Genomic DNA, 19,483 nt, shown 5'->3' on the forward strand with positions numbered 1-19,483 from the left:
CAATGGTTTGTCCCTCTTAACAGTTATCAACCTTAACTACAGTTTTCTGTTTTGATACCTTCAGGAAAGAACTATTTCGCTGCAAGGGCGTCAAACAATGAACCCAAAGAAGATGAGCAGAATCCGGCAGCAGAGGGGCCCCAGGACAAGCCGATGGGAAACCAGCAGAGTGCCGCGACTGGGGGAGATTCACAGTCCAAGCTGGAGAAAAAGAAGCAGAGTCCCGCCACTGGGGAAGATGCACAGTTCAAGCCGGAGAAAAACCAGAATAGTGCCGCAACTGGGGAAGATTCACAGTCCAATCTGGAGAAAAAAAAGCAGAGTGCTGCGTCTGGAGAAGATTCACAGTCCAAGCTGGGAACTAATAAAGGAGCGGTAGCACCAGAGCCCATGCCACAAGCAGAAGAAGCTCCTCCCAAAGTGGGAATCTCACCTTCCAGGCCGGGAGCAACAAAGAATCAGGAAAATGAGATTGCCCCAGAGGTCTCAAAGAAAACAACAAGTAAACCCTTGCCTACTGGTACGGTCAAGCTGGATCCGGCTCTCTTACGATTGGCCGAAGATCTCCAGCAGTTCCACATAAGGACTAAGATGCCACTGAAGGTGATTGCGGCGATCTCCATAGCACTAATACTCATCTTCTTTCTCGGCTGTGTCATGGGATGCGTCTACTGGTACGTTGAAACTGCTTGCGTATTCTTACTTATCTTGATTAAAATACTGCCCAATAGCCAGAATCTGGAGCTCACTGTTTCTTGAGCTAGCCATCCATCATTTGACTTGATAAGTCTTGTCCACTTTACATGTCTTTGAAGTCCCTTTCAAGGTCATATAATAAAAGACGGATTTGGGGAAGACAAGATAGGAGTGCACTTTTGATTCAGGTATAGTCAGCTACATTGCACATCTGGATTGCCACCCTCTTGCATGTCCAAGATGTTTTCTTTTCTTTTACTGAATTGTGACAAACCTCACTGTAGAAACTACATACAGCTGCACCACCTCCCCTCTCCTTTTTGTCAGTTAGACAGCATGTGTTTGCAAAGAGAGAGATTTCCCAAAAGTAGTAGCCAGATTCAGAGGTTGGTAATGACAATTCTGAAATAAACCAGGGGTCAGCAGGGTCTAGCCACAGACTTCACATTCCCTTGATGGCACATGTCCATGGTTAGAGACTCTGCCTTGCCCATCAAGCTCACCAGTGAATGGTCCTAACATCATCACACCCCTCCAGTGGTGAATTAGATACTCGGTTTGGAATGGACCTTGCACTATTTTTAGCGGAGTTAGAACTGTCAAAGACGGTCATCGAAACTTATCAAGTGTTATCATGAAGGAGATCTTCATGGTGTCCAGTGCTTGAAAAGAACAAAGCCTTTCCTTTGCAATTAATAGTTATGCAAATATAGCAGTCATAGTGAGCAAACATCCACTCCTATTCTCCGGGCTCGGCTCCGTTAAAACTATGTCAGTTGCATAATTTAAGATCGCGCTTGTTACTATCGACCTCCAGTATTATTCCATACATTACACAAGCCCAACTCTTACATCGCAGGATAAGTACAATAGTAGTCTTTACCTCACATCTACTTACCTTGACTTACCCTCTCATTTAGGGGGGATAATAACAGAAGGGCACGGTCTTCTGTTTGTAGTTGAATGAAATAATGAAAGTGGGATTTGGTTTAATAAATAGTGTCAAGTTGGACCCAGGGTTGCTTTCATGGTCTTTTGGAGAAAGTGACCAAAATTGTGCCTGCAACAATCCTATGGCTACCGGGTAGGGTTTGAAGCTTGCAAATTTGAGACATCTAATATCTTATGGTTGATGTAGTTTAAACAGGTATATTCTTGGTATATTCCCTTTCTAGTGAAAGGAATTGAGGAGCTTGCCCTTTGTATAAAGAAGGAAGGAGCGAAGTTTAGAGGGAGCATTATTAAAGTGTATCAGATGTTGATCTGACCTCGGTCTAGGCAGCACTCTCCCCAGCAGCTCTGCCAGTAGCTTCCGCCTTCCGCAGCCCTAGCAGCAGAGTTCGAGCCTCGCGCCCGACTCTGCCACAGGTTTCTGAATACTTGGGATATCACGCTTCTGACCAGCGCTGTGTGTGACTTTTGTGGTTTTGTATTGTGGTTTCTCTTACAGGTCTCTGCTTCTTCTCTCCTTAGTGCCTCTTGCCTTCAGAGCTTCGACGCTCTCTCTCCTTAGCTCCGCCCCCTACTAGACTCCCGCCCGCCTCCTCCTCGATCCCGCCCCCTCCCCTTCATTACGGCGACCGCTGCGGGTGAGCGCGTGTGTTGACCTGACCTCGGTCTAGGCAGCAATCTCCCCAGCAGCTCCGCCAGTGGCTTCCGCCTACAGCAGCCCCTGCAGCAGAGTTCGAGCCTCCCGCCCGACTCTGTCACAGGTTTCTGAATACTTGGGATATTGCGCTTCTGACCAGAGCTGTGTGTGACTTTCGTGTTTTTGTATTGTGGTTTCTCTTACAGGTCTCTGCTTCTTCTCTCCTTAGCGCCTTCCGCCTTCAGTGCTCCTACGTTCTCTCCCCTTAAACCCGCCCCCTACCAGACTCACGCCCACCTCCTCCTCGATCCCGCCAAAGGCAAGCCCATCTGCGCCTGGACCGCGCCCAGCGCCAGGAGCCCTGGTTCTCCAGGCCTCCACCGGTACACCTCCGCTAGCCTCCTCGCACTCAAGCTCAGGCACCTCGCTGTCTGCGTACGAGCCTCGCCCGACAACACTCAAGGAGCTTTCTCGTGCATTCACTGCCGCAGCTCCTTCTCCATAGACGCTACGCCTATAGCCATCAAAGGACCACCTGCCACCAAACCCTCCGACCTCATTAACTGCATCCTTCTCAATGTACGCTCCCTTCACTGGCACACCATAGAGATATGGGACATGCTCGACACACTCACGCCGGACGTCGCCTTCTTCACTGAGACCTGGACTAACTCCACCTCTGGACCAGACATCGCCACGGCTACACTGAACGGCTACAAGTTCCAGAGAAAAGACCACCTAAACTGCCTGGGGGGAGGTCTCGCCATCGCACACAAAACCTCCCTCCAACTCTCCACCTCCAGCCCAAGCAGCACTCTTCCCACCATAGAACACCTCCACTTCCAGATCCATACCAACCCCAGAACAACGCTACGGGGCACGCTCATCTACAGACCACCCACCAGGACCTCGCGCCCAGCCCACTACCACCATCACCCAACTCTGCATCCCACGCCATCACCTTCACGGACTACATCTTGCTCGGAGATCTAAATTTCCACCTCAAGAGCTGCCAGGACCCCGACTCCAACGCTCTCCTCGAGAACCTCGCCAACCTGGGACTTAATTAACTTGTAAGCACACCCACCCACATTGCAGGACACACACTGGACACCATCTTCACAGAAGGGTCAAACATCCGGTTCACCCACACCACCCGGCCCTCCTGGACAGACCACCACTGCATCCACTTCACTTTCATATCCAGCACCGCACCCAAACCAGCCCCGGGCCTGTCTCGACAGAACTGGAGTAAGTTCACCGAAGAACTTCTTACCTCCACCCTCCTCCACGACCCCCCCTCGGCCACCGCCGACACCAATGCCACAGCCAAGGAACTCCACCGGTGGATCGCCAGGTGCGCTGACAAACTAGCACCTCTCTGGCAGACCGCCATAAAACACCCTCCTAAGGCTGCCTGGTTCACCACCGAAATCCTAGAAGCCAGACGCACCTGCAGATGCCTCGAAAAAACATGGCAGAACCAGAAGACCACTGAAGCCCACACCAACCACAAGATCACCATTAAGAACTACCACCAGCTGATAAGGGACACCAAAAGAACCTTCATCGGGGAAAAAATCAACACCAACGCATCCAACACAAGGGAGCTTTTCAACGTCATCAAGCAGTTCACCAAACCCTCATGCGAAGCCACTGACATCACACCCTCCCAAGAACTCTGTAACAAGCTCAGCTCTTACTTCCACCAGAAGATCATGACCCTTTATGACAACTTCAGCGAGCCAGCAGATGCCTTCAGCCCCCCACAGACACGCCAACCATCCCCACCTGGGACCCTGCCTCCATCAAACTTATCTCCACCACCATGAAGATAACTCACTCAGGAGCCCCTACTGACCCGTGCCCCCCGCACATCTTCCATAGAGCCTCCACGGCCATCGCCCCCGAACTAGCCCGCACCATCTGTAGTGTAGTTCCTATATTCCCAATAGGCTCTGCGCATTGGAATAATATATCCTATAGATTAGACGTAGGACTGAGGTCTACTAGGTCACTATCGAATATATTAGACATAATTGTGAGTGCCAGCTAGCTTAGAGGTCACCAGAAACTTTCTCGAATAAACAAGCAGGGATTAGTTTCTGACAACCGCATAAACATGACAACTTTGTTTCCCCAAGATAAACTGATAATCAGAGTCGTGGAAACAATAGATGGATATTTCACTCAGTCAATCGTGCATGCTTTGTTTCACCAGAGGTGCAAAGAAAATAGGAAGACTGGCGTTTTCAATAAAAGGATTTATTGAACAGTGTTCTTTCTCAAGCATAAGAAATGAACTGCTGCAATCGTAAAACTGGTTGTGAAATAGAATGCATACAGTAGAAAGAGTAGAATAAAATAATACTGTAAGAGCATTGTATGGTTCCTAAACCATAGATAAATACATACATAAATAACAGAGGCTAAAAGTACTCAACTGGTGCTTCTAAAATACGTCTACCCCGGTGTACCTAACCTAAGCTTAGTACGAGGGAAGAAGTAAGTGAGGTGTAGCATAAATGTAGTATTCTTTTGCCAAGAATCTGTCCAAGATTTCTCTTAGGGTCTAATCAGCTCCGTACCTTAATTTGGAATGAAGAAGGTCGGGTTCAGGACTCTACTTTCCAACAACCCGCAAGGGTAGCTTGGAAACACTGGAGCTGGATTTCTCGGCGGGAGAGAAGACAGCGTCTCTTTCAGTGCGTCTGCTGGAGGGTCGGCTTCCTTCGGCACTTGCTGTAGCAGGGCGCGTCGGGCAAGTAGATAGTCGAACTGCTCCAAACCACCATGTGTTTGCTAAGGCAAGTGTGGGCATATTGCCGAGTTTGACATAAAGGTGGGCATAATAACGTCATGAAAGACTCTCAGTTCTTTGAAAACCCCAGGAGTTCTTGGAGAAGTCAGTATTCGAGCAAGGGGAAGTCCCTACCCGCTGAAGCTGAGTTTTCCAAGAAATCGTTGTAGATTTTCGGAACTAGTTGAATTAGCCCTGCCATATTTGGACTGCATGAGCTATGTCTAAATATGGTTATGATTCTTATGCCTATATAAGGACATAGTGATTTATACCTATATAAGGGCATGAATCGGGAAAATTCGGGGAAAAACAACACCCACTCCACGTTATCATGTTTATCTAAGATCAAGTACTTAAAACATATAAGCTAGAGCATGTGTTATTACAATCCCACCCAAAAATACATGAAATGTATTTAAAAACTGGTCGTACACAAAATGAGCATTTGTACAGTATGCATCAAAAAGCAATGATTTCATTGTAAGCATATGATATGATATTAGCAATGCTAACCCAACGAATCACGAAATTTACATTTATGAAATGGCTCTAGATACAGAAAAAAGGTCGAGACCATCCCATAGCAGAGTATACAAGCTAGTTTGGACAGTGTTAGACAGATATCTAACACGCATTCCTCTCCACAAAGCAGGCATCGTAGAACAGGTAAGATGCAATCTTGCCAGATTGGTTTGAATGACAGGAACCATGTGGTATTCAGATCTCTCAAACGAGCCAAGCCAAGGATCTGTGTTATTCTGTCACGATACCGCATGGCCTGGAGCGCATTCTCCATGCTGACTTGGATATCGCTGGTGGCCGGATTTCCCATAACGAAGCAGGAGGAATAAAAATAAGATCCCTGCTACGAGTCCCAAAATAATAGGTAGGCCACCGAACCAGAGTGTACAAAGTTAGGAAAAATGCCCAGGACTGCTTCAAAGGGTGCTAACAGTCCCGAAAAAATCGTCTTAAATACATGTACAATACCGCTGGTATCAGACATGTTTAAGATACGACCTAACATTTCTGCAAAATGTACTGGGCAGTTTGTTGATAATAATACATGAATCTCTGCAGAAGTCCTTGCAACTTGCAGATCATACGTCTCTCTGGACGAGGTCAGTGGCACAGTTTTTTGCAAAAGAATGGCTTTCATTCTGCTTAAAGTATCAATTCATATAGAAGAGATGTTCAGTGAAGGCCATAGTGGCGACTCCCCGTTTGTCTTGGTTTTTGGAAACAATACTTGCATACAACAAATGACCCTGGCTGACACACTAACGATATAGATTATTCCTGGCATCATTCCACAACAGCTGTGATCATTTAACATAATGTAGCTACCATTGGAAAGCTGCCTAAAAATTGGATCTATCACCGCTGCAGGTGAACCTTGCAGGTGGTAAGAAAGGTTATTGGAAGAACCCTTGCAGGCTCTGTGTGAATTAATACCTTGACACATTAGTGTACCGCTTAGTGAGTTTTTACAATTTTCACCACAAAGAAATACCTCCTTTCCCCCACTCCAACATTTGTGTGTGTATGGTAAATCCCAGGTCAACTTAATGTATTCTTTACCCAACCTTTCATACAGGCCTGCTGGTATGTGTTTTAAGCAATACTGAAACTGGAAAGTCGTCACTGGTATCGTGATGGTCAACTGTATTATCCATTCAACTGACGGTCTCTCAAAAACGGTCAATGGTAATCTCTCCAGTTTTTCTATGCTCAGCACCGTATAGTCTGCTCCCCTCTGTACCAACGAGATTTGTTTATCTGTATGGTTGAATACAGTAAACAAGGACGTAGTGTTGATTAGACGCCAAAGCACATAGCCAGAACGAAGGTTTTGCAACGTCCAGCCTAACAGCATTATAGAACGTAATTGAGACTGGCCATGTTGTAACATTAGCAAATCTTGTTCCATTATGTCTATGGCAGAGGATACAATGCTGCCCAAAGAATATATTCTGGACGACAGAGTTGTAACCCATTGTCAACTACAGAGAGTGATTTCTCTAAATTAATACGATAAATTTCTCGTATTCTTTCAACTGTTCCCATTTGCGTGACTTCCATGCTTCATTGTATGCAGCGTATATACTGGCATATATGAAACATTTATGACGTGGATAACGAGGTCCCGGATGTATGACATTACAACGCATGCTTTTACCATGCATGCCTTTACATCGCAGTTTTTACAACGCATGCTGTTACAACCCATAGCGTTAAGGAGTGCTGGATAGTGAATAGTTTAATTTACTATTCCACCTCCAGTCCCCGTGGATAGTAGGGAAGGTGTTGGATAGTAAATTAAATCCATTCCCTATCCTAGAGCACCCCCCAGCGCAATGCGTTGTAATGACATGCGTTGTAATAGTTGCGTCGTAAAAGCACTGCGTGGTAAAAGTTGCGTTGTAAAGGATGTCTCCCCGAGGTCCCAGTAAGAATTATCGTAAATCAACGCCATCTTTAAGCAAAGATAAGTGTTGTTTTATTTCTGGAAGTGTGGATTTCTGCAGCCACTCAAGGCATAGTTTTCCTACACTATAAGTTGTTATTATCCCTGGATGTTGTCTTTGGATATATCTTGGCTCTGGCCGAGTTACTGTAAACCCTTGTGTCTTGTTCAGGAATCTATCTTGACAGATATTCGTGTCTGTGGGCCAGATTAACCATTTTTTCCATTCAGGATTAGTTCTGTTTTGTAGTAAAATATAATTTACGTCTACCTCCTCACCTGAAGTTAAATTACTATCAGGTGTGGGCTTAGGTATGGACGGTTTGTTTAATTCTTTTATCTTAGCCAGGCCAAGACAAGATACCTGTTGAACAGTGTCATTTAAGAACATCATTTGTTCTGGGATGATGCAGGCTTCTAAACCTTGTACCTGCCAGTCTTGTGTGCCCCAAACAGTTTTTGTCTCAATGTTGTCTTTCCAAAAATCAAATCCTAAGGTGGTCAATTGAGCATAAAAGGCCGCAGAATAAATTTGTTTAGTATTTGTCAACATACTTTACATGCCTGTCTTATTCACATTTTTAAAGTAAAGACTTTCTAGGTACAGTAAAACCTGTAAAATATGGAAATTTTCTAAAAAATGTTTTAGAACTGCCTTTTGGAGGTGTTGGACAATGTTCCCATTGATTATAAGTTAAAACATTTCTAGGATTTGCAGATTTGTGCACGTAATGATGACCAAAATGATTAAAACAATACATTTCTTCATAATTTGATGAACCTTCATGTTTTCTAAATGTTGCTGACATTTCTAAGTCTGCCATCATGTTATTAACAGTTTCAAAGTCCCAATCATCAGAAAATGTGCTGGGTGAAACGAAATCACTCAAGGAAACCTTAAATTGGTGTGGAATTTTCAGCAGCTCGACTGGGCCATAAATGTCATAATCAGTTGTATCCCAAGCTATTCCAGCAGGTAGAGGAAACGCTGTGATGTTTACAGATGACAGGTCTCGTTGTTCACGATGAGATTTGTGTTTCTTCAGGAGTAAGTTGATGTTCTTACTTGCTGTGTCCATTTTAATGTGTTTTCCATCTATCGGCTTTCCCAAAAAGAATTAGCCATAGCAGGAGATACAATACACCTAATCCAATCCAAAATTCAACCCATGGTGAAACCAGATATGTTTTTGCAAGCTCTTGACCGAGTTCCGTCAATTTTTCCTTGAAAGTTTTATTTGCTGGCGTAGTTTCAGGTTCACTGGGATCCTCAGAAAAGTTATCAAAGTTGATAAAATAGCCAGAGGCAGTTCTGTCAATAGTTGGTATTGCATCCGGATTCTTTGAAATCGCTGGAGTTGCTTGTTCCCTTGACATGTTTGTATAGTCAAATGCTACTTCACTGTAGTCAGGAGTTTCTTGACGAACTGTTATTTGGATTTCAAGAGGAACAAGTTCCATGGCTTTGTTGCATAGTCCTTCTTTTCTCACTTTAGAATCCTCAAAGGTGATGAGTCTTTCAGTTTGAACCTCTTGGATAGTAGCAAGATTTGGTTGCCTGCTACAACTTGGGAGCCCACTGGGCCTACTACTTATTATCGGCCACATGGTGCGGTTTGACCAGGTCAATTGATACAGATCGGTTCTACTTTCTTCCAGCAAGGGGCGGTAGTAACACTGTTCTTGATCCGTGGACTGCTAGAGCTGGTACTGGTTTTCTGTAAGAATGCCCAAATTCCATCTTGTCCGCTATTTTCTCCCTGACCAGATCCCCAATCTTTGGAATCCAGAAAGGTCTTGCTGGGACATGTGGTTTTTCTTCAGTGGTCATTTGCTTTTCGCTGGGGTTGCTTAGACTTCTTCTTGTTTCATTTAAGTCCTGTAAAACAGCCAAACTATCTTTGATATCAAAGGGTTTTTGTTCCACCCCTGAAGTGTGATGATCGAGATCTTCAACCAACATTCTAGTACCAAAAAGGATTTCATATCGAGTGATTCCACCCAGAGAATTTCTTGGCAGGTTATTAAGACTACGTTGGACATTTATTAGATGTTTGACCCACCCGTCACCCGAACCTAATATCCTAGCTGTTATAGATTGCTTTATGTCACGTTTTTTTCTCTCCACAACCGAATTTCCCTCAGGATGGAATGGACTCGAAAATCGCAATGCAACGCCCAAGCTGGCCATGGCCTCCTTGTAAGCCCTAGAGCTAAACGCAGGACCCTGGTCAGAATGTAGCGTGCCGATTGCATATGTGCCAATAAAGACTCGCAAATCTTTTATAACAGTTCGGGCGTCAGCCGAGCGCTGAGGCCACATCCAAATGAATCCTGTCTTAATATTTGTGGGACTGCATCAGTCCTTTCGGACGTCCGCATGTAGATAGCCTAATGCTGTCTAACAGTGGTGCCTGTACTGGGCTGGCTAAACCGTAGTCAGGAATCTTGTGGTGCTCCAGGCTGTGATATTTGTAACAGTCATCGCAATTAATTCCGAATTCGTATACGTGAGCTTTCATCCCTGGCCCCCAGTACATCTCTTCCAATTCTAGTAGAGATTTTGAGATCCCTTGATGTATCAGACCCTCTCCCATATGTGCTTCGTGAATCAAAGCATTCCTCCGGTTCCTGTTTGGAATGACCCTATCCCCCACTCCAGGAATTCGAGCAAAAGGAACAGAGTTGGCATCAATTATGTATGTATACTCGAGTGGATAATTTAGAGGTAACGCTGCTCCGCTGCCTTTGCTCGTGGCATTGACAGCGAGCATGGTTTCACCGTCTATTGTTTTTGAACGAGTGATTATAACTACGGAAGCTGTTTGCACAGCTGCCTTTGCGGCCTCATCAGCCAATGAATTCCCTTCAACGTGAACGCCATCACGCTGATGAATCTGTGTATGGATCACGTGAGTCTTTTGTAGTTCTTTTTGTAAAAGAACTACTTGTTCCCAAAGCACTTTAAGCTTGATTGTGCCACCTTTTGCGTCTTTAAATCCATTTTGAACCCAGTTCTGCAGATATTCATTTTCAGACTGGACGCAATAATACGAATCGCACACTATGAGTGTGGGGGAATTCGCGATCGGTATATTCAAGCGCCATCTTGAAAGCCTGTAGTTCAGCTCGCTGAGCTGTACAGTCTCCGAGAGATTGAGTTTTTGTGACCATAGGTCTGAGTTTACCATCGTGCCAGCGACCTTTAACAATTGCGCATGCAGCACTATAAGCTTGTTTACCCCCAATTGCGGGCTGTGCTGATCCGTCTGTATATATTATACAGCCATAATGTTCTACAGGCAGAATTTCAGTAGGCAGAGGACATTCTTGTTCGCATTGGAGAAATTTTTGTGTCTTCAAGTAAGGGTCAAAAACGTATTCAACGTCTGTTGGAGCAAGAGAATTAACCCATTGTATCCATCTGGGATGTAGAGCTTTTGCATTTGGAATGCTTGCCTTTGTCACTGCCTCTAAGGCAGGTACAGGTGTAACGACTTTAATGCGTTTACCCTGTGCGAGGGCTCTCTCCTTTGCTATCGCAGTTTGAACCGCTGTCAGAAATTTTTCTGTTGAAGTGAATTTCATTTCAGCTTGTGTGTACAAGTGTGACTTGTAAGCTATTGGTACCTTTTCACCTTCATTAAAGGTTAGGTATGTGAATCCGCATCTCCCTGGGATGATTCGGATGACAAGGTTGCGTACATTGTCGCGTGTTTGTAAGTGTGTCGTTGCCAACATGTCTGTTTGCACTGAACGCAACATTTCTGTGTGTTTTTGAGTCCAATTAGTTGGTTTGAAATCAGGTTTGATTAGTTCGTAGAGAGGTTTAACCCTTTCTGCGTAGTTTAAAATGTAAGTTCTTCTGAAATTCAGGAATCCTAGAATTTACAGTAAGTTTTTCAGCGTTTTTGGAGGTTGGAGCAACGCACATTTTTCTAAAAAGTTTGCTGCCACGCTTTTGCCTTTACTTGACAGTTCGTATCCCAAGAATAGGACGTTGAGGTGGGCAATTCTTGATTTCTTAAAATTGAATTTGTACCCTTCTGAGGTGAATCCAAGTATTATGGTGTTCACCCTGGTCAAGTGCCTGTCCAAATCATCATCTGTAAGATAGATGTCATCGACATAAGATAATGCCTCATCATCATATGTTTGTAGTAACTCTGTTACTCTGGCTGAAAATAATCCAGGACTGTTCTTGAATCCCTGGGGGAGACGACAAAAGTGTTGGTGTGTCCCCATTATTGAGAAAGCGGTCAAGTACCTGCTTTCAGGTGCAATGTTTTGACAGAAGAAACCATTTGAAATATTTAATGTCGTTTTGTATTTCTTGCGAACAATGTTATTCATCAGTGGTGTACTGTGTGAATTTTGTACTGCAAAAGTTTTGCAACAAGAGTTTAAATGTCTGTAATCCAAAACTGGACTATATGTTTCGTCTGGTTTGGAGACAGGAAACAAAGGATTGTTCATGGACGAGGTGCATGTTTCAATCACCCCTTGGTATTCAAGTTGATCTAAGAACTCCCTGACTTGTTTTTTAGTTTCCTGCTTTACTGGATACTGCCTCAGAGCAGTAGGTTGATTTTTTAACTGGATTTTATGGTGAGGAGAGTCCTCATCCCATCCCACATGATTTTTACATAATGCTGGAGCCTGAGCCACAGCCCATTTTCTGGCATAGGTGTATTTTTTATGAATAGGTATATGATTAGAGAAGGCTGGCATAATGATTTCTTCGCCATGTGGGCACTCCCTGACAAATTCAGGTGGCCAGTTTTTTTCAGCCAGAAGAATATCATAACCCTTAGATAGTTTTTCCCAAAAGAGTGCTTTTATTTTCCTAGTTATATCCCCCCTCTATTCGGAGTGTTACTTCATATAACTTATGTGGTACACTAACCCTTGTGTCTGCAGTTTTAACCTGAATGCATTCATTCAGATTCACTGTCTCCAGATGATCTTTCAGGATCCTGCGCACCATAGTGACCTCTGCTGCGCTGTCCAGCATTGTCGGGGCCCACTCCCTGTTGAGTTGTGGCCTCAAGATCCTCGGCATGTCTGATTTTAATACTTGCTCCCTTCTTTTTGGAGAATTGAGTTTTCTTATTTTTTGGAACGTGTTGATCGTCTTTGGACTTCACACGTTTTTCTTTGTGTTCTGATCGTCCTCTTCTTTCGGATTTCTGCGAGAAAGTCTGAAAGGTACGAGAGGATCGTGTATCAGTATCTTGATATCTATCAGGTTGTCTACTATTTTCCCATTTCTTTTTAGGAGTAGTTAGATTATTTTTGATAACAACTTTTTCAGGATTTTCTGTTAGTTCGGGCTTTACAAGTTTCCCTCCCAAACTATCTCTTCCTAGTTCTTCATAGGATTTTTCAATAATTCTGGCAAGTTCATACAGTTGCTCAGTAATATCGAGTTATTTTAATTTTTGGCGGATTGCCACGGATGCTGCTTCACCTTTAATGTTAGCTAATAAAATAGCTGAGGCCTGTTTGAAATCTTTCAGTAATTTCATACCAAGATTCAAGGCTGGTTCTGAACCGTATTCATTTTGAATCTGTCTCAGAACGTCTGGTATTACCGCCATAGACGGGACACCATGTGTTTTTGTTTAGATTAAAGCAAAGACTGTACCCCAAGTGTCACAGTCCTCCACGTGTGGTGCTATCCTCATTGGTAAACAGATTGTTAGAATCCTGTGTTTCTCATGAGGTGTACTATTGGGACACACTGCCTCTATTTGAGTAATTTTCTGGGCTAACCAGAATGGAATTTGTTCCCTTTTTGCGGGCAACTTACCGATGACTGACTGTATAGTCTGTGGTGTGATTTTGTTTGTATTCCCCTGATGAGGGGTGTGCTGTGGAATTCTTATAGCAGGTTGGACTGTTAAAGTCAGCATGACATATTGTACCAATTGTCTATGTATTTTAATTAATTGTTTTAGCTGAGCTAACAGTTCTACATCTGACATTCTTTCAATTTCAGGATGTGGTGTATAGCTGGCTAATACCGGCCATGTTGCTCCTGGTCTACCTAGTGGAACGAGCCTGGTAATGTGATTTTGATGTTGTAGGGTGCCTTTAAACCAGAGCTGATGCTCTTAGTAAGTTAGTGGAATTTCAATGTCCTCGAAAGGAACGTATTCCGCTGGATGTTCCTCTATCTTATAGAAGTGGAACACATGTGTTGTTGGATTTGAATGTGGAAAGACAATCCATGAAAAGAATACATCTGTCTGCCGATATTCATGTGCCTCTATGACAAATATGACTATACCACCTCTTGCTGATAGGCCATTTTCTATAAGCCTTATAGCTATGGTTTTCCTTACATTTTCCGGGATGATTAAAGCATCCACGTCATCTTCATTCAACCCTGACGTTTCAAAACCTGGTCGAGGATTCCAGATCCACCGGCCTCGGTGTTGTCGTTATTCATTATTGTTTAATGAAAGTTTGCAGAGCAAGTTTCAAGGAAATAAAGATAAGGTGCACAATATTTTAGAACACTGTATCCTTCAACGTTGAACAAAACCAAAAACTAATACATAGGATTTTTCGTCCTACTCAGTTTAAGGCGGATATTTTATCCTTTAACTCACTCCAGACGTCCATTGGAGTTTTTACGGGATAAAGGGGTCTCTGTGAAAAGCACAGCTGAGTTGCTTTAGTATCTAGCGTTAAATTAGTGCCTTACCAAACGTTGGGCGCCATGTAGTGTAGTTCCTATATACCCAATAGGCTCTGCGCATTGGAATAATATATCCTATAGATTAGACGTAGGACTGAGGTCTACTAGGTCTCTATCGAATATATTAGACTTAATTGTGAGTGCCAGCTAGCTCAGAGGTCACTAGAAACTTTCTCGAATAAACAAGAAGGGATTCGTTTCTGACAACCGCATAAACATGACAACTTTGTTTCCCCAAGATAAAACTGATCATCAGAGTGGTGGAAACAATAGATAGATATTTCACTCAATCAATCGTGCATGCTTCGTTTCACCAGAGGTGCAGAGAAAATAGAAAGACGGGCGTTTTCAAAAAAAGGATTTATTGAACAGTCTTTTTTATCAAGCATATGAAATGAACTGCTACAATCGTAAAACTGGTTGTAAAATATAATGCATACAGTAGAAAAAGTAGAATAAAATAATACTGTAAGAGCATTATATGGTTCCTAAACCATAGATAAATACATACTTAAATAACAGAGGCTAAAAGTACTCAACTGGTGCTTCTAAAATACTTCTACCCCGGTGTACCTAACCTAAGCTTAGTATGAGGGAAGAAGTAAGTGAGGTGTAGCATAAAGGTAGTATTCTTTTGCCAAGAATCTGTCCAAGATTTCTCTTAGGGTCTAATCAGCTCCATACCTTAATTTGGAATTAAGAAGGTCAGGCTCAGGACTCGACTTCAACCTCAACAACCGCCTGACCTTCTACGCGCCCACCCGTCAACTACGATCGACCAGCCTGGCCCTCGCCGCCGTACCGCGCATCCGCAAAGCCACCGCCGGAGGAAGATCCTTCTCCTACCTGGCAGCCCATCCACCTTCGACTGACCCAGGATCACCTTTCCTTCAGGAAGCTCCTCAAGACCTGGCTCTTCGAGCAGTAGCGGACCCCTCCCCCCCAGCGCCTTGAGACCCTTCCGGGTGAGTAGCGCGCTATACAAATGGCCATGATTGATTGATTGATTGATTTCTCAACAACCCCCAAGGGTAGCTTGGAAACACTGGAGCTTAATTTCTCGGCAGGAGAAAAGACAGCGTCTCTCTCAGTGCGTCTGCTGGAGGGTCGGCTTCCTTCGGCACTTGCTGTAGCAGGGCGCGTTGGGCAAGTAGATAGTCGAACTGCTCCAAACCACTGTGTGTTTGCTAAGGCAAGTGTGGGCATATTTATACCTTGAAGTTGCAGAGTTTGACGTAAAGGTGGACATATTAACATCATGAAAGACTCTCAGTTCTTTGAAAACTCTAGGAGTTCTTGGACAAGTCAGTATTCAAGCAAGGGGAAGTCATAGAAAGGCTCGTGAACGCCCAACTGACCACTGTAGCAGGGATCCTGTTCTCCTACAGAACTCTGCATAGAGTCTTGGAACCTCAGTAAGTTAGGGTGTGCCAAAACTCACCTTAGTACCCAAAATCCCCTTACCTGACTAGCTACAGTGTCCCATTAGTCATTACAAACTCCCAATGCTTAGACAAACCAGAACATGGACTTAGATTACCTCAGGTAACATGGAACACATGAACACGCTCTCGTTATACAATCATTTCAATTCAAAACAAGAAGTAAATGAGGACGCAAGCATATTTGAAATGTTTATTCACTAATGCAGGGTTCTCAAACGCAGTATCTTAGATAATACCAGCAAACATGTTATAAGAAGCAAAATAATCAGCATAGTTACTAGTCCATAAAATACACAAGGTGACAACATGTTAAAATGCTGAAATGAATCGGGTTTAACAACACCTAATTCTCACCCTCCCTAACTAGCATATTATATTATATTATATTATATCTAAGAAGGTCTCATTGGGTTTTAGCAGGGCGGCCCCATACCTCAAGATCCTAGTGGTAAGGGATCACATCATCTTCCACCAGCTCTCTGCATGCGAAGCACCATCAAGTGTGTGTGGGTGCGCTGCGTGAAGCAATATAAAACGTGCCTAAAGCCAGAATTTGGCTGCCGCTGCATGTATGTTATGTCTAGGAAGGTGCGAAGATGAGACCTCACAACAACCACTGTGTCGAGTTATCCTTGAAGGTTTCAGCACTCACTGTACAGACACAGTTCACTAAGCAAAGCTGATATCAGAGTAATAACATATTATTCTCGTGTGAAACCAAAGCGCTCTACTAGGGTCAAAGTTAAAACAACAGTTTATGTGCGTGTGCAAAAGCAACAGAAAGGAAAAATGGCGTTTAATCTTCTAATAAGCTCATGCTAACTTAACACAGAATATAGGCAAAGCGTATCAATATGACATCCCCCCCATGATCCGAGCACGGATAAGACAAGATAAGATAAGGGGCTCATTTTTGAAGTGCAGAGTTCAAGAACGATATTCAGATCAAATTTGAGTAAGTGAGAAAAAAATTATTTTCGTCACTCAAAAATCCCAAAATGTCACCATCTTGACAATTTGAGCAAAGTCAATAGTTCTGGGACAAGAACAATGTGGATATAATTCTCAAAAAAATCGAAAAATAAAAAAATGTCAATGTCGTCAAAGACAATAGTTCTGGGACATGTAAATTTAGTCATAATTGCAAAAACAAATTAAAAAAAGTTCAATGTTAACAAAGGCTTCGATTGGTCTCAGCCCTGGACTGAATATGCAAAATAAGCAGCAACAGCTTCCAAAAGGAAGTCACTGTTATCATCCGAAAACAAATCAGCCATCCAATTCAATAGCGGGAAAGAACATTCATGCTCTTCAAGTACCGGAGCCTCTAGCACCATCAGAGGACAACTCGGTGGGTTCTCAATGAAGCTATGTGCCAAGAAATCTTGCGCCGCTGCAAATACATTCCAACAACCCAGTACTCCATGCATCGCTGCCAAGGCCATAATCCTTTCGTCGGAACAAAGCAACTCGTGAGTAACTAAGGGACTCATGAGGTGATTAAAATCCACGTCAGGAGAAACCATCTTGCAGAGACACAAATCCAGGGCCCAATCGAAATCGCAGCTCAGGCAATGAAAAACAGGCTGGACACATGTAAAATAGGAAAATCGAAATGATAATCCATACGCTGCACTTAAGGTGGCGAACGGCAGCGTGCCATAGTATTCAAGCATTCTGTTGCGAAACAGTGCCAGGCGGGGCTGAGCACCTTGAAACACAGGACCGGCATCCATTTTTCACAAAACAAAATATCACCAGAATGCCAGCAGCCAACGCCAGTAAAACAGGAAACCCACCAAACAGGCTGGAAAAGATTGAATGAAGGAAAGCAGGAATGACTCCAAATATATTTTCAAATGAAGTCACAAGACCGCTGCTAACTATTTAAAAAAAATGGGCAAGGCCTGAAGTGGAGGACGCGTTAAAGGTTGTATGAATCAGTTCACTGAAATGCAATGGTAGGTCAGTATTTAATAGAGCTTGCACCTCTGTGCGGATGTTGGCTATGTGAAGGACAAATGTTTCACGAGCAACCTCTTTTTGTGACAATAGGGCTCTTATTCTACTCATTCCATTGAACTCTGCTCTCAAGGTTGGAATTCGCGGCCAGATGGAAACATCTGAGTTCCCATGCGGAGGAGGATACAAAACATTTTTACAGCAAACCACCCGTTCACTGACTGTAACCACATAAGCAATGCCTTTTAATAACCCACAACAATCTTCATTATTTAAAAGTAAATAGCTGCCGTTTGCCAGTAATGTGAAAGTGGGGAGTATTGCGGGAACGGGAGTACCTTTCAAAACACAGGCTAAACCGTGCAATTGGATATGTCTGCACATTAATGAGTGATCAGGCGTTTCTTTGCACTCTTCACCCTTGAGATAAACTTCCCTCCCTTCTCTAAGGCATCTGTAAGTAAAAGGGAACGACCAGGCTTCATGGAGGTATGAACTACCCAGTGGCTTGTATCTACCAATGGCAAAATATTTTAAACAATTTGTAAATTTAAATAAAGCAAACGGGAACGTATTTAAACAGTGGATAAGCCACGTCGCAGCCGTGTTCTCTGCCACAGAGAATGGTAAAGACTCCAACTTTTCAATGTGTAACATGGAAAAAGATGCATCTCTCATTGAAAGAAAACGTTGCTTATGTGTCAAATTAAAAGGGGCAAAAAGAGAGGAGACATTCATGTAATTCCAAGGCACTTTTCCGGCCTTAAGCGTCTGCAGGGTCCATGCAAACTGCATAATGGAACGCAATTGATTTTGACCATGGTATAACACAGACACTTCATCTTGCACAAATCTAAATATAAATCTTCAGCATCAAAAGCAGCATAATATTTCAAATCAGAAAACAATGCCTCCACGGCCTGAACATCCCAATCATCAGAACGTATGTTTTGTTTCACCACATCCCCCATGTTAACTCTAAGCACATTAGGGACATTAATGACTTCAGTGGGGCCATGGATTTGAAATTTAACAGGATCCCATACAAACCCATCTAGGACAGGCCAAGCAGTGATGTTAGCAAATGCCAAGTCTCTCTTCAGTACTGTGGGCAGAATGTGAGGAGGAAATGGGTGCCAAAGTTCCATTAAGATGTCGAATGCATGTTCTTTCTTCGACATAGTGTCCGTTGACTTACCGGAAAAAATATAACACAAAACCAATTGACATAAAAAGGTACATTGAAAAAAGCACCAGCCAAATATATGTCCAAGGAGGAATTAAAAAATGTTTTTTAAATAAACTTGTATATACTGCAATCCGAGAGGGCTTTCCTGATGTGTGCGAGACAGTGTCAAATGAAAACCTGGATTCTGTGGCCAAACGTGTTTGCAAATCAGGCATTGATAAGTCAGTTGGGTAAGTGTAGTCAATTTCATCAAGGTTAGTACCAGGCAATGTACTCAATAAAGGACTGGAAATTGTAGGCATCTCAATGGCCACATCCGGCTCAGGATCAGAAGCAGTGGCCAAAACAGAATTTCTCACAATTGAAGGACAGGAGACTGCCGGTGTCATACTAAGAAGAATCGGCCACTCTGTGTATCTTGACATTGTCAATTGAGATAAACCTGTTTTCCTTACAACCTGGAAGTGGTGGTAAAATGACTGTTCTTGTGCCCTTCACACCAAGCACAGGAACCGGAGCTCAGTAGGAGGGACTAAATTCTTTCTTGTTCTCGATCTTCTCCCGAACCAGTTCTCCAACTTGGGGTAGCCAGCCAACTACCGGGATCTGCAACGCATCATCCGAAGT

At 43.5% G+C, this 19,483-nt stretch overlaps 1 protein-coding gene across 1 annotated transcript in view; it reads left to right on the forward strand.

Annotated features, from left to right (window-relative positions):
- Positions 1 to 19,483, forward strand: part of LOC144792779 (uncharacterized) — a 188,271-nt gene that overhangs the window by 39,887 nt on the left and 128,901 nt on the right. Inside the window, exon 3 of the mRNA XM_078667976.1 lies at positions 65 to 674. Within this exon, the coding sequence (XP_078524102.1) occupies positions 65 to 674 (610 nt within the window). The remainder of the gene's footprint in view (positions 1 to 64; positions 675 to 19,483) is intronic.

This window comes from Lissotriton helveticus, chromosome 11, assembly GCF_964261635.1.
Source record: "Lissotriton helveticus chromosome 11, aLisHel1.1, whole genome shotgun sequence".
NCBI lineage: Eukaryota > Metazoa > Chordata > Amphibia > Caudata > Salamandridae > Lissotriton > Lissotriton helveticus.